At 39.6% G+C, this 13050-nt stretch overlaps 1 protein-coding gene across 5 annotated transcripts in view; it reads left to right on the plus strand.

Annotated features, from left to right (window-relative positions):
- LOC111319172 (uncharacterized) overlaps positions 1-13050 on the plus strand; it is a 26168-nt gene continuing 13118 nt past the window's right edge. For 2 of the 5 annotated variants that reach the window (XM_088724841.1, XM_088724840.1), the window contains exons 1-2: positions 1-186; positions 4216-9667. In XM_088724841.1, the coding sequence (XP_088580967.1) occupies positions 6815-9667 (2853 nt within the window). In that variant the 5' untranslated portion in view covers positions 1-186; positions 4216-6814. Of the gene's footprint in view, positions 187-4215; positions 9668-10069; positions 11468-13050 lie in introns of those variants that run through there. The other 3 variants (XR_015988638.1, XR_015988639.1, XM_088724839.1) reach the window with 3 other exon arrangements.

The raw sequence follows: 13050 nt of genomic DNA on the forward strand, positions 1-13050 counted from the left end.
AGGGCCCACGCTCGAAACGTCAGCTTTTTTAGTCGTTACGGTGGCCAATTTACACATTTCAACTGAGTTGTTATAACCAAATTGGATTACGGCATAGCCAAGTTTGTGCAGCGAACCATGACAGCTTGTCTTGGTGCTAGGATATACAGTGCACCAGAGGCTCTTACTAGGAATCAGACTGTGAAGGTATGTCTGATTTATGTTTTTCATTGTTATATTTTAAGATATGGAAGCGTGCCTCTGTGATATCCGCAGCTGGACGATCAATGACAAACTCATGATCAATGATTTCAAGACTGAGTTTATGCTCATTGAGACAAAGGCGCAGCTACAGAAAACTAAAAGTGCTACTTTAACTATTGGCGAATCCATCATTGAATCTTAGTGAAGCAAGATGGCGACTTACACGTGTTGGTATGAGCTGCTACTTTTCGCTCTTTTCACTCTTGGAGGATTCGGTTCTGGTCTCGCATACTTATCTCCCACCAAATATATATGTGCTGGAGCTAAGGACATGGGTAATGTTTCTACCCAGCTTCAGTTCTTTGGTTCTTTGAGCTCATGTCTGCATCGTCAAAATTACATGCGAAGAAGCAAGAAGGCATACCTCGGACGGCGTGCTTTGTACTATAGTAACAGTACTGCTACGACTCAGCTATTACTGTTGAAGCTATCTGGAAACGTGGAGTCTAATCCCGGCCCTCAGGGGCCTCAAGGAAGTTTTAATAATTCTTCTAAAACACTTTGTAGTAATTGTGCTAAAACCATGAGAAGGAACCAAAATGGCGTCCGCTGCTCGTCTTGCCCGGCAGTATTCCACATCAAATGTACGAAAATGAGCAAGAACGAGCTGTCCTGCTATGGGAGAGAAGGGATCTGGTATTGCTTTTCTTGTACGATGCCTCAGTTTTCTGACAGCTTCTTTGATGATCTCTCACCTTCGGCGGCATGCGATTCAAGCTCCACTGGCGAGGTCTTTGAGATTGCGTAGGAACATTCAGGAGACTCTGTTGACTGGTTTTTTAGGAACGTCAATGGTTACTACAAATCCAATCTGAAAATAGGTCATTTGAACATCAACTCTTTACAAAATAAACTTGACGAGGTCAAGAATATTCTTAACAAGTGCCTATTTGACATTTTCTTTATTTCGGAGACAAAACTCGATGGTACAACCTCAGATAGTTTTCTCCAACAACCGGGATATTGCACTATTCGACGTGATCGCAAGAAAGGAGCTGGTGGCTTAATAGCTTTTGTACGGGAAGATATTCCTGTCTGTCGACATTTTAATCTGGAGCCCGAATCAGTCGAATCATTATGTCTTGATCTCATGGATTCTAAAAAGGCTCGCTTTATAGTGTGTGCGTGCTACAGATCACCTAAATTCTGTAAAATTACTGATTTCTTGTCGTCGCTTACATCAGCTATTGAACTTATGTATACAAGCCGTCAGGAAATATTATTGATTGGTGATTTTAATATCGACTTGCTTGTTGGGGAGCATGGTTGTTGGGGAGCATGCTGAGGATAACTCACTCATAGACCTTTGTGATAGGTTCTGTTTGCAAAACCAAATTAGTGAACCGACAAGGGTGACTAAAAAAACAAAGTCTTTACTCGATGTCATTCTCGCTAGCCATCCGGAACGATATGCAACTTGTGGTAATTTGCATATGGGTCTCAGTGATCACGATCTTATCTATGCAGTGCGAAAGAATAAATTACCAAGGGCTAAGGCACGTGAAATTGAATACAGAAGTATGCGACAATTTGATTTAGAAAAATTTTTAAATGACCTAAAAATTGTTCCCTGGAGTTCTGCTTACATTTATGACGACGTTGATGATCTATGGCACCATTGGGCTCAATTGTACACTGAAGTGTTGGACAAACACGCACCAATAAAGAAAAAACGGGTCAGAGGTGATCAGTTGCCATGGATAACTCCATTAATTCAACGTGAAATCTCGCGTCGTAATCGACTGTTTAAGAAACATGCAAAGAGCCCAACAACAACCTCTTGGGAGGAATTCAAGAAACACAGAAACAAGGTCACATCCCTGAAACGAAAAGGGTTGAAGGCGTTCTGCATGGAGGCATCGTCAAACACTAAACATCATGGTGAGTTTTGGAATATGTTGAGACCTTTGTTGCCAAGCAAAGAAAAGAAGCAATCAAAGATAATTCTGATTGAGAATGAGCGTGTAATTACCGATTCATTAATGGTGGCTGAAATGTTCAACAACTACTTTTGCGAGGTGTCCAGGAGTGATGGTGACAGTAAGGAAATGGTTGAGTTTGTTGATCATCCTAGTGTTAAAGTCATTGCTGAGAAAACTTGTGATGATGTTTTTGACCTCGTCCTAGTTGATGTTGGCTACATAAGGAAAATTTTGGATACTCTTGACCCTCGCAAGGCTGTTGGTTGCGATAAGATATCTCAGAGGCTACTTCGTTTATCCTCACCTGTTATTGCCGAGCCGGTTACCCGTTTAATCAATTATTTTATTACCAATCGTCAATGGCCAATAGTTTGGAAAAGCAGTGACGTTGTTCCTGTTTTCAAGAAGGAAAGTATGACGGATAAGACCTGCTATCGTCCAGTTTCTGTTCTGACTTCCTTTTCGAAATTATATGAGAAGGTATTGTTCGATCAAATCTATGAAGCCTTTTATTGGCGACTCTCACCGAACCTGTCTGGCTTTCTCAAGGGTCACTCGTGTTGCACGGCCTTATTGAAATTGACTGAAGATTGGAGAGCCTGTCTTGACGGAAGAGAAGCTGTTGCAGCGGTGGCTATCGACTTAAGTAAAGCTTTTGACTCTGTTTGTCACCCGCTTCTCCTAGCTAAATTAAAGGCATATGGTTTTACGCATGATGCGCTGGAAACTATGACCGCTTACCTTACTGGACGGAGACAGAGAGTCAAACTTGATGGTGTATATTCTTCGTGGAGAACCGTTAAAACTGGTGTACCACAGGGGTCCCTGTTGGGTCCACTCTTATTTAATTTGTATGTTAATGATCTTAATTATTTTATTACTAATACGTCCTTGAGGCTATACGCTGACGACACTACTCATTACGCCTCTGATGTCTCACCAACAGTATTGCAGTATATAATTAACTCTGATCTGAGCGTTCTATCGAGATGGTTCTCAATGAATTTTTTACAGATTAATGCCGCCAAAACGCAAGCTATCGCTATTGGCCCGTCTTCATACCAGTATGATTTCCATCTTAATGATTCTAATGTCCATACAAAGGACACACTCAAAATCTTTGGGGTGGTCCTAGATAGCAAATTAACATTTAAAGCGCACATAAAGCAACAGTTGAGTAAGGGATGCGCAGAGGCTTCGGCTTTGCGGAGAATACGTAAGTTTATTTCAAAGGACGTGTTAGTTCGTTTATATAAGACCTGTGTTCTCCCTCATCTTGAGTACTGCAGTCCCCTTTTACTGGGAGTAGGTAACGCGGAGACTACTAAAATAGAGACAACTAATTACTTTATATTAAGAACTATATTAGGCTTCTCGAAGTCTGTGTCATACGACTTCCTCCTCAAGTTGGCCGACATTAAGTCTTTGGAGAATCGTAGGCAATTCCAATCGTTACTTATGTTATATAAGTGCTTGTATGATAAGGGGGCTTCTTATATAAGTGATTTTTCTCATTTTAGAAATGTACCGTATAGTTTACGCGGGCTCAGTACAAGGCTAGATTTACCTCCTTTTAATCTTGAGTTTTTACATCGGTCTTTTTCATTTTTAGCTCGTAAACCTTGGAATGCGCTACCTCCTAGACTCAGAGAATCTCAAGATATTGTTTCATTCAAGCGTTCTCTTAAAGCCCACATGGCTTAGTGGTAGTGATTGTAAATATCGTTATTGTTAATATTGTTAATATTGTAACTTTTTATTGATAGCTCTTGTCTACGATCTTCGATCCTGTTTTTAGTTATTAAATAGATCTACTTATTATTTGTATTCTTACAGAAATTATGTTTTATTTCTAATTGTACATACACGTACACATTTTAACGAGAACTTCTGTACTCCTAGGTGTCACGTGTTTAAATAAAGGATTGATTGATTGATTGATTGATTGATTGAATGAGGTTGCTAAAACCGTATCTACGTGTGGGCTGATAATAATCGAATGTCACTTAACACTACCAAAACTAAGTCTTTACTTATTACGACCCTGCAGATACGCCGTACTTTAACCAGCTCGACGCTCGATGTCCAATTCAATGGTATGTCGATTGAGCAAGTGGACTATACCAAGATACTGGGCGTCACGATAGACAGTGACATGTCTTGGGGGCATCACATCGATACAATCTGCTGCATAATTAGCAGTAGGCTTTCTCTTCTTCATCGCATCAAACCTTATCTTAACTTTGATTCTGCTGTAAGGTTCTATAATTCTTGTGTTAACAACTACTTTATTTATTGTTCCGCTGCCTGGGGTAACTGTTCCCACCATCTACGCTTGCGACTGCTTCGTCTCCAAAAGCATGCTGGGCGTATACTCCTTGATGCCGACCTCTCTCAGACTTCTGTTTCCTTATTTTTAAAACTCAACTGGATCCCCCGTTTTTGATCTTATTAAATACAAGAAACTTTACTTGTTTTCATCATACTCCTCAATCCGAATGCTCCTACATGTCTTAGAAATAGATTTCAATTTCTTAGTGATTCACGTGGACTACAGGGCCGTTTTACAAGATCGTCTCTCTATGACTTAAAGGTACCACTCCCACATAGCAATTCTGGTAAACGCACATTGGCCTATAGTCCTGTAAACTTTTTAATGACCTCAGTTCTGACTTGAAAGCATTTTGTCTTTCTTCGTATTCTCTACCGTTATTTAAATCTCTTCTCTCCTCTCTTAAGTCCAAAATAAGAAGTCTGTTTCTCTCACGCTTATCATCGACCGAACACTTGGAAGATCTATTGTGCTCGACTTGCCGCTATTCCATCCATTGTCACTGTTTTTTATAGTCCTACTCTAACTACTATTCCTCTTTAATCTATATTTACACATGTATGTGTCCGTGTTCATTTAAAGTTTTGCCCCCTTTTGTTGATTATTCATTTCGTTTTTATAGTCTACTCTACTTTATATAATGCCTTTTGTGAACATATATATTTTTTGATCTTATATTTATTTGTCTATCTGTTTACTTATTTTTGAGGGCCGTAGGTTAGAAAACTGTAATATGTTATTGCGCTTCCTTCTTAAAATAAAGTTATTGTATTGTATATCTTATTAACCGAGCGCGAGGGCCGTACTGGGAGAATATCGGCCCGAGGTCTTGACAGTGCGGACCGAGCGCAGCGAGGTCCGTACAAAAAAGATCGAGGGCCGATATTCTTCCAGTACAGTCCCGAACAAGCTTGGTTAAAAAGAGATTAATTATACGACTGAAGTTCAAAGGGACACAAGTGCGGTATCATTCGGGACCATTCGAGACGGTGCTCGGTCCAATACTGAGAGAATATTGACCGGCAATAGAGCATTTTGATTGGTTGATTTTAGTTATTGGCCCTCTGACCTTCCGAGTTGTGTAATAATGTATTGTAATTCTCCCAGTACGGAACCCCTTAGAAACTTAGGGACCTAGTTTGACTGCCATTTCAACCTGAACTTCAACTAACCAAAACTTGCAGGGGTGCTATTTTTCATCTACACAATATTAGACGCGTCAAAAAATATCTATTTATGGAATCTGCCGAGAAATTAGTCCACGCTTTCATCACAAGCAGATTGGACTATTGTGACTCACTTTCATACGGACTACTCTACTGCGCTCTCACTAAACTGCAGCGTGTTCAAAACGTAGCTGCAGAAGTCCTATATCTAACACCACGGTATTGCCATATCACACCAATATTATACAAATATCATACTGGCTACCGGTAACGTTTAGAATAGAATATAAAGTTATCACCTTTTTAAAAAACCTTTTCCGATATAGAACTGTAATTTATAGACTAGATAATTATTCATTCGTGTAATTTTGACTATATATTGTTATATTTTATACATTGTATTTTACTTTTTCATATTTAATTGTATGAGAGATGACAAATAATTAGGAGCTGTACCATTAATTGCTTTGTGAGTGATTATAATAACTTTAAGGCGCATTCTAAAACTGTATAGTTGATTATTGTGGGATAAACTCGAACAGATAAATGCAAAACTCATTGACTTTGACACCACCCGGCTTCGAATGATTCAACGTGTCAAGAAGGCAAGCGAAAATTGGTCCATCCGAATACATGCTCTCTAAAATCGTCTTAATGTATCTTGAGACGAGGCCACATTTGCTGATGGAAATATTCTCAGATGCCAATCAAATCGGAAAAACTTCTCTCCCCTTCCCTCCCCCCTCCGAAGCAAATACCCTCTGGGCAAAAATGCGAATCATTTCCTGCTTTTCTAGGAGATCTTTTACATGATGACGTTTTACACGACCTTTTATATGATGACATCCAAGACAGTACCAAATGCATATCCTCAGTGATTAATCAAACTGAAATAAAAAGTACATTTATGAACATAACTCGCCCCAAAAGTCTCGGAATTGCTAAGAATGGCAACTTGATCTGCAAAACAATAAAATTTATTCATCAGTATTAATGTTGATAATTGTAGCGTGAAATTGAATCTGTTAATATGCGCAAGCAGTTTACGACCTCAAAAAACTGCTGTATCCTGTTTTGTCTGTTATAAATGTATTGTCTTACAAGCAAACCTTAGTAAAAACTCTAAGTTTCGCAAGCGTGTGTTTTGTGAAATGGCTAATGAGGTATCCATGATGAATACTCTCACTAAAGTTTATCACGCTGCTCGCGACGGTTCTCCTGATCTGGAAGGTCTCTTAAAGCGGCTAAGGACTGACAAAAGAAAAACTGCTTTGGAAACAAAGACAGAAGATGGCGGCTACATCGCCACTCCTCTCATCATGGCTGCTTTTAATGGACACCTGGATTCGGTGAAGATCCTTGTAAAGTACGGCGAAGCAGACATCGATGCTAAAGGAACGCTCATGGATGTGGGTGAAGACTTAGCTATTGAGAGTACAGCTTTGCTTGCTGCTGCTTATAACCGCCATCTTGATGTTGTAAAATTCTTAATCAAACAAAATGCAAACATTGACGCTCGAGGATCGATAAAACATGCGGACGGATCAGTTTTAGAGGATATCTCTCCTTTGCTTTCCGCTCTATATAAAAACGATCTTGATGTTATGAAAATATTAATCAAACGACATGCAGACATCGAAGCTCGATCAACGCTAAAGATAGATGAATTACTCCTTGAGGGTTGTACACCCTTGTTCGTCGCAGCTTTTCTTGATACACTTGATGGTATGAAACTGTTAATCGAACGACATGCAGACATCGAGGCTCGAGCAACGTTAAAGACTGATGAAGAACTTTTTGAGGGTCTTACACCCTTGATGATCGCAGCTTCAAGTGATACACTTGATGGTATGAAACTGTTAATCGATCGAAATGCAGACATCGAGGCTCGAGCAGTGGTACTAAAGACCGATAAAGCACTTTTGGAGGATTGTACACTCTTGATCGTCGCAGCTTTTCTTGATAAACCTGATGTTATGAAACTGTTAATCGAACGAAATGCAGACATCGAGGCTCGAGCAACGGTAAAGACTGATGAAGTACTTTTTGAGGGTTGTACACCCTTGATCGTCGCAGCTCTTCGTGATAAACCTGATGTTATGAAACTGTTAATTGAACGAAATGCAGACATCGAGGCTCGAGCAGTGGTAAAGACCGATAAAGCACTTTTCGAGGATTGTACACCCTTGGTAGTCGCAGCTACTCAAGATAAACGTGATGTTATGAAACTCTTAATCGAACGAAATGCAGACATCGAGGCTCGAGCAACGGTAAAGATTGATGAAGTACTTTTTGAGGGTTGTACACCCTTGATCGTCGCAGCTCTTCGTGATAAACCTGATGTTATGAAACTGTTAATCGAACGAAATGCAGATATCGAGGCTCGAGCAACGGTAAAGACTGATGAAGAACTTTTTGAGGGTTGTACACCCTTGATCGTCGCAGCTCTTCGTGATAAACCTGATGTTATGAAACTGTTAATCGAACGAAATGCAGACATCGAGGCTCGAGCAACGGTCAAGATTGATGAGCTACTTGTTGAGGGTTGTACACCCTTGATCCTCGCAGCTCATTATGATAAACCTGATGTTATGAAACTGTTAATCGAACGAAATGCAGACATCGAGGCTCGAGCAACGGTAAAGACTGATGAAGAACTTCTTGAGGGTTGTACACCCTTGATCGTCGCAGCTCTAGCAGGTGCACTTGACGTTGCGAAAATATTAATCGATCGAAATGCAGATATTGAAGCCCAAGGGACAATTAGAAAGGAAGGCAAAGTTGTTGAGGGCTGTACGCCTTTATTAGCCGCCGCTATGAAGGGTCATCTTGACTTTGTGAAAGTGCTACCCGAAAGAAATGCAGAAAGGAGATGTAGCAAGGATGAAGGGCACCCTAGAAAAAGAGAAGAACTGCAGAGGGAGATGAAACAAGAGTTGGAGAATCTTCGAGGGCAACTACAGGAGAGAGAAAGGCAACAGAGAGAGAACACACAGCAGTTGACACTTATTCAGGGACAGCTACATGAGAGAGATGAACAATTGAGAGAAAGAACACAGCAGTTGACAAATGTTCAAGGGCAGCTACATGAGAGGGATAAACAACTGAGAGAAAACACACAGCAGTTGACACTTATTCAGGGACAGCTACATGAGAGAGATGAGCAGCTACACGAGAGAGATGAACAATTGAGAGAAAGAACACAGCAGTTGACAAATGTTCAAGAGCAGCTACATGAGGGAGATGTGCAACTGAGGGAAATTTCTCTGCAACTGACTAATGTTAGTGGACGGCTACATGAAAAAGATGAGCAGATCGCTAATTTACAGGAACGCGTCAATTCTTTGCTGGAACAACAAACGGAGAAAGAACAGGAATTAAATGAACTTGAAACAACACTCTCAGAAGCTCAGCAAACCTTAAACGAACGTTCATGCCAACAGTCACCTGACTGGATCATATCACGTGATCAAATTCAGCTTACGGACAAATGCCTTGGCGAAGGAGCCTGGGGAAAAGTTGTCGAGGGTAGATATTGTGGCTGTGCTGTCGCCGTCAAACAGATCCACGATTTAATTCTCTCTGATCATAACCGTGAAATGTTTGAGCGAGAAATGAACATTGCTTCAAGATGCCGCCATCCTTGTTTACTTCAGTTCATTGGAGCAACAAACGAGGAAGAGAGTCCTTTGTTCGTAACAGAACTCATGGACTCAAGTTTACGAGCACTGTTACGACAGCGACCTCTTTCTCTAACTGAAGTGTCTGTCCTTTCTCTGGACGTGGCTCGAGCTTTAAACTACCTTCATCAAAGGAAACCATCACCCATCATTCACCGCGACGTAAGCAGTGGCAATGTGTTGCTATGGCGACATGGTGACCAATGGCGAGGCAAAGTGTCAGATTATGGCACAGCTAAGTTTGTGCAGCAAACCATGACACCCTTTCCTGGTGCTAGGATATACAGTGCACCTGAGGCACTTACAAGGAATCAGACTGTAAAGGTATGTCTGATTTGAGTTTCATTATCACTTTTCAGGCTTGCACTTGTGTTCTGCATTCTCGGATACTCGTGCTATGATGTTAACGTTCGCCACGGGCGTCCAAAAACTAATGTCTGGTGTCTGAAAGAAACTGAAAATGTATCCTAAGGACGGATGACTAGTCGAATCCTCTGTCAATGGTCTCATGTACAGCGAGCTTGTGGCGAAACCTGCTTTGCTTTTTGCAGGGATCAGAAAAAAATCGGTTGATCGTTTGTGAGGAAATAGCTGGCGGTAGCCGATTATAGGAGGAACTTAAAAATGTCTACGAAGGAGATGAAAAATATATATATCTAATGGAGCCAATCGTTGCCGACAAAGAGAGTACGTTTCTATTCTTATCGTTTATTTTTCACTGCTCAGGTGGATGTATATAGTTTTGGCGTTCTTCTCTGTGAGATCTGCATTGGAAAACAGCCAGACCCTGAACGGCGAACGGAACAAGTTGCCATGGTTACAAACCGCGGTATTCGAGCTCTTATCAGAGGATGTTTGCAACCAGATCCTACAGCAAGACTCGGCATGGCAGACATCATTCGTGAACTAGAAAAAGGAGTTTGAATTCGCAATCTAACGGCGTGAACTCTGAACATCGATGAACTTTGAACTTTCACATGTAACAATGTGATTGTACAAATAACCAGTTAACGAATTCTTAACTAATTGATTTGCATACTCATCGATAACACCCGTAATACATAGAAATGTGAAATTGGAAGGAAAAAATGGAACACTTGCCCTTTTACACGAGCTATAAGACAGTTATAATGTAAAGATCTGGAAAACCTGCAGAACTTCTACATCATCAAGATTTTACCCGTTACTTTTACCTTTATCATTATCACCCATATGATAACGTACCTTAGTTGTAGAGAACGACTTTTATGTAAAATATAATACTTTGAAATGGTACCTTCGTAGAAAGATTTTTATCCATAAGAGTAGCCATTCTTAGTTAGCACAGATGAAATGAGTTTTACGTCAATGACGATATCAATATTTTCTTTCGTAATCCATCAAACATTTTGCTCTTGTGCGATCGGTCTGTAGTTGGTTTAGGGGATTTTTCGCCAGGCCATAGAAGTAGAATTGTACTCACTTAATTACTCAGGTTATTAATTACTCAGGTTATTAATTACTCAAGTTATTAATTACTCAGGTTATTAATTACTCAGGTTAATAATTACTCAGGTTATTGCCAGGAAATTAGGATGTTACTTGACGACGTTTTCAATGTGTACAGGCGGGTCATTTTACTGTAAGGAAACTTCAAAGCAATGTTCGCTAAATGATTCTCGTGATAGGATGGGGGCAAGCGTGCTCTCTCCCTTTTTTGTGTCAGGTATGTGACGCTCAAAGAGTTGTGCTGAGGTTTTGTAAGAGTTTCTTTTTTTTTTTTTGCAGACAGCTATAGATTTTGACTTAAGTGACCTTAAATTGGACAAGGTTTTGTAGTTAACCAGAAAATAGTATAAATTTATTTTTCTTTTAAAATACAAATAAATAACCGGGAAAAACTTAATTAAAGTGGAATTCTGAGTAAAGTTTACCAAACTGACTTTTATTCAGCATTTATACCAAGCTTATTTACGTTACAAAACCAAGCAAGGCGTGAAACTTATATGAATTAATTTCGAAAGACAGGTCCGAAAACGAGTGTGGGAAAATTAGATTATTATTTTTTGATTACTTCATATTTTGTTTCAGCAATTTTGTAGTTTTATAGGTTCGATTAAACAGTTGTTCAGTTGTTTAAATTTACTTGAAGACGATAGCTGTAATTTAGCCGAAATATTGTACAATCATGCAATAGTATAAAGCAAAAGCTCTTATTTGACAACCTTAGATAACCTGGCTCTTGTTTTATATATTTTCTCCACATTGTAAGCTAGCGCTTGACTTTGGAATTCAAGGTTAAAACGCTCAAATCTATAGTGTCCTTTATCACTTTAAATCTGGATACTCCATAGGAGAGTTAAACTAATCAAATGAAATTCATTATCATAACAACAGCTCGTTCAAACAAGGAATTTTTTTGGTCAATTTCCTTTCCTTCCTCTTGATACAGCTTTTTCTGCGATTAAAACTCTATTTCCAATTTTCAGATTTTCCGATTTGCTTTATCGCTTTGCGTTGTACATCAGGCCAATAATTTTGATCAATTCATTTATTCTCACTATGACCCTCATCATATAGCCGTTGTGATGTCTAAGGTAGATATTAGTTTCTAATAACAGTGACTTGCAAGGAGATAAAAATAAACGCACTGGGAGATTTATTTTCATTGGTAATTGGTTCTAACATGTTCACTAGGTAACATTACATGTATTTTGCATAGAAATCTTTCCTTCGAACACTTAGTTGCCGTATTACGGAATCAAATTTGAAACCAAAGGTACGTTTGCGAATAAGGGGAAACTTCATATTTGTCTTCTTCTCATTGGATTTAACAAGGCATTCTTTAAAGATCATCGTCAAACATGCCATGCAGAATTTTGTTTCTTGTTAATTCTTGCATTTGAGTAGCGCTAAAGCGTAGGTTAATTCATTATTTTATTCATTATTTAACACCATCCAAGTAACTTAAAAATGGTGATAATTGTCTTGCTCTGTATGAGAGGAAATTCATGAACCCGCTCATTCTGCTGGTGGCGGTCAGGTTCGTTGCAATCGTTAGCTACTATAACATATTTAACATATTTATTTTTGATTTTTATTTTTATAGCTTATTTTAATGCTATAAAAGACCAGGGGATGCACCCTTTGAAAAAAAAAAGGTTTACAGCGCTTTACTCGAAGCAAAATCCTGTAAACGGTGGGATATAGAAAGGCCAGGGTTGGTGACTTGGGTGGGGCGCGGAGAAATCCCCCTTCCCTTGTCCGTTTGCAATTCAAACATCTTTATTCCACTCTTTCCACTTTCCTCTCTCGTTACACAGTCAGAGAGAGAAACGTTCGCAGTTGTTATCTCTGGAGCATCAGTTGGGATAAAGGTTGAGAGGATCATCACTGCAAAAATGTTTTAGGGGTTTAAGTCCCTGAAATTCATGCAAAACTCTTTGATCGTTTTCGGTCTCACATTTTTCCCTGACTTATCATTCGTACGACTTCGTTTGTTCTGGCAGAACTTCTGGCCATGCCGAGTATGGGATGGTCCTCGTCGACGATATTTAAGACTTCGATGGTAGCCGCCTTATTTGGGACAATCAGCAAGCAAAAGTTCCCTTTCATCGTTAGGGGATAATCGGTTCTGCCAGACTGAGTGTACGCTTTTGTCAGAAACGGTCCACGATTTTCAGGACTATAGAGAAACGAGAGTAAAATCATATTTTCATACATTTCCT

Source organism: Stylophora pistillata, chromosome 6 (assembly GCF_964205215.1).
Source record: "Stylophora pistillata chromosome 6, jaStyPist1.2, whole genome shotgun sequence".
In the NCBI taxonomy this organism is placed as follows: domain Eukaryota; kingdom Metazoa; phylum Cnidaria; class Anthozoa; order Scleractinia; family Pocilloporidae; genus Stylophora; species Stylophora pistillata.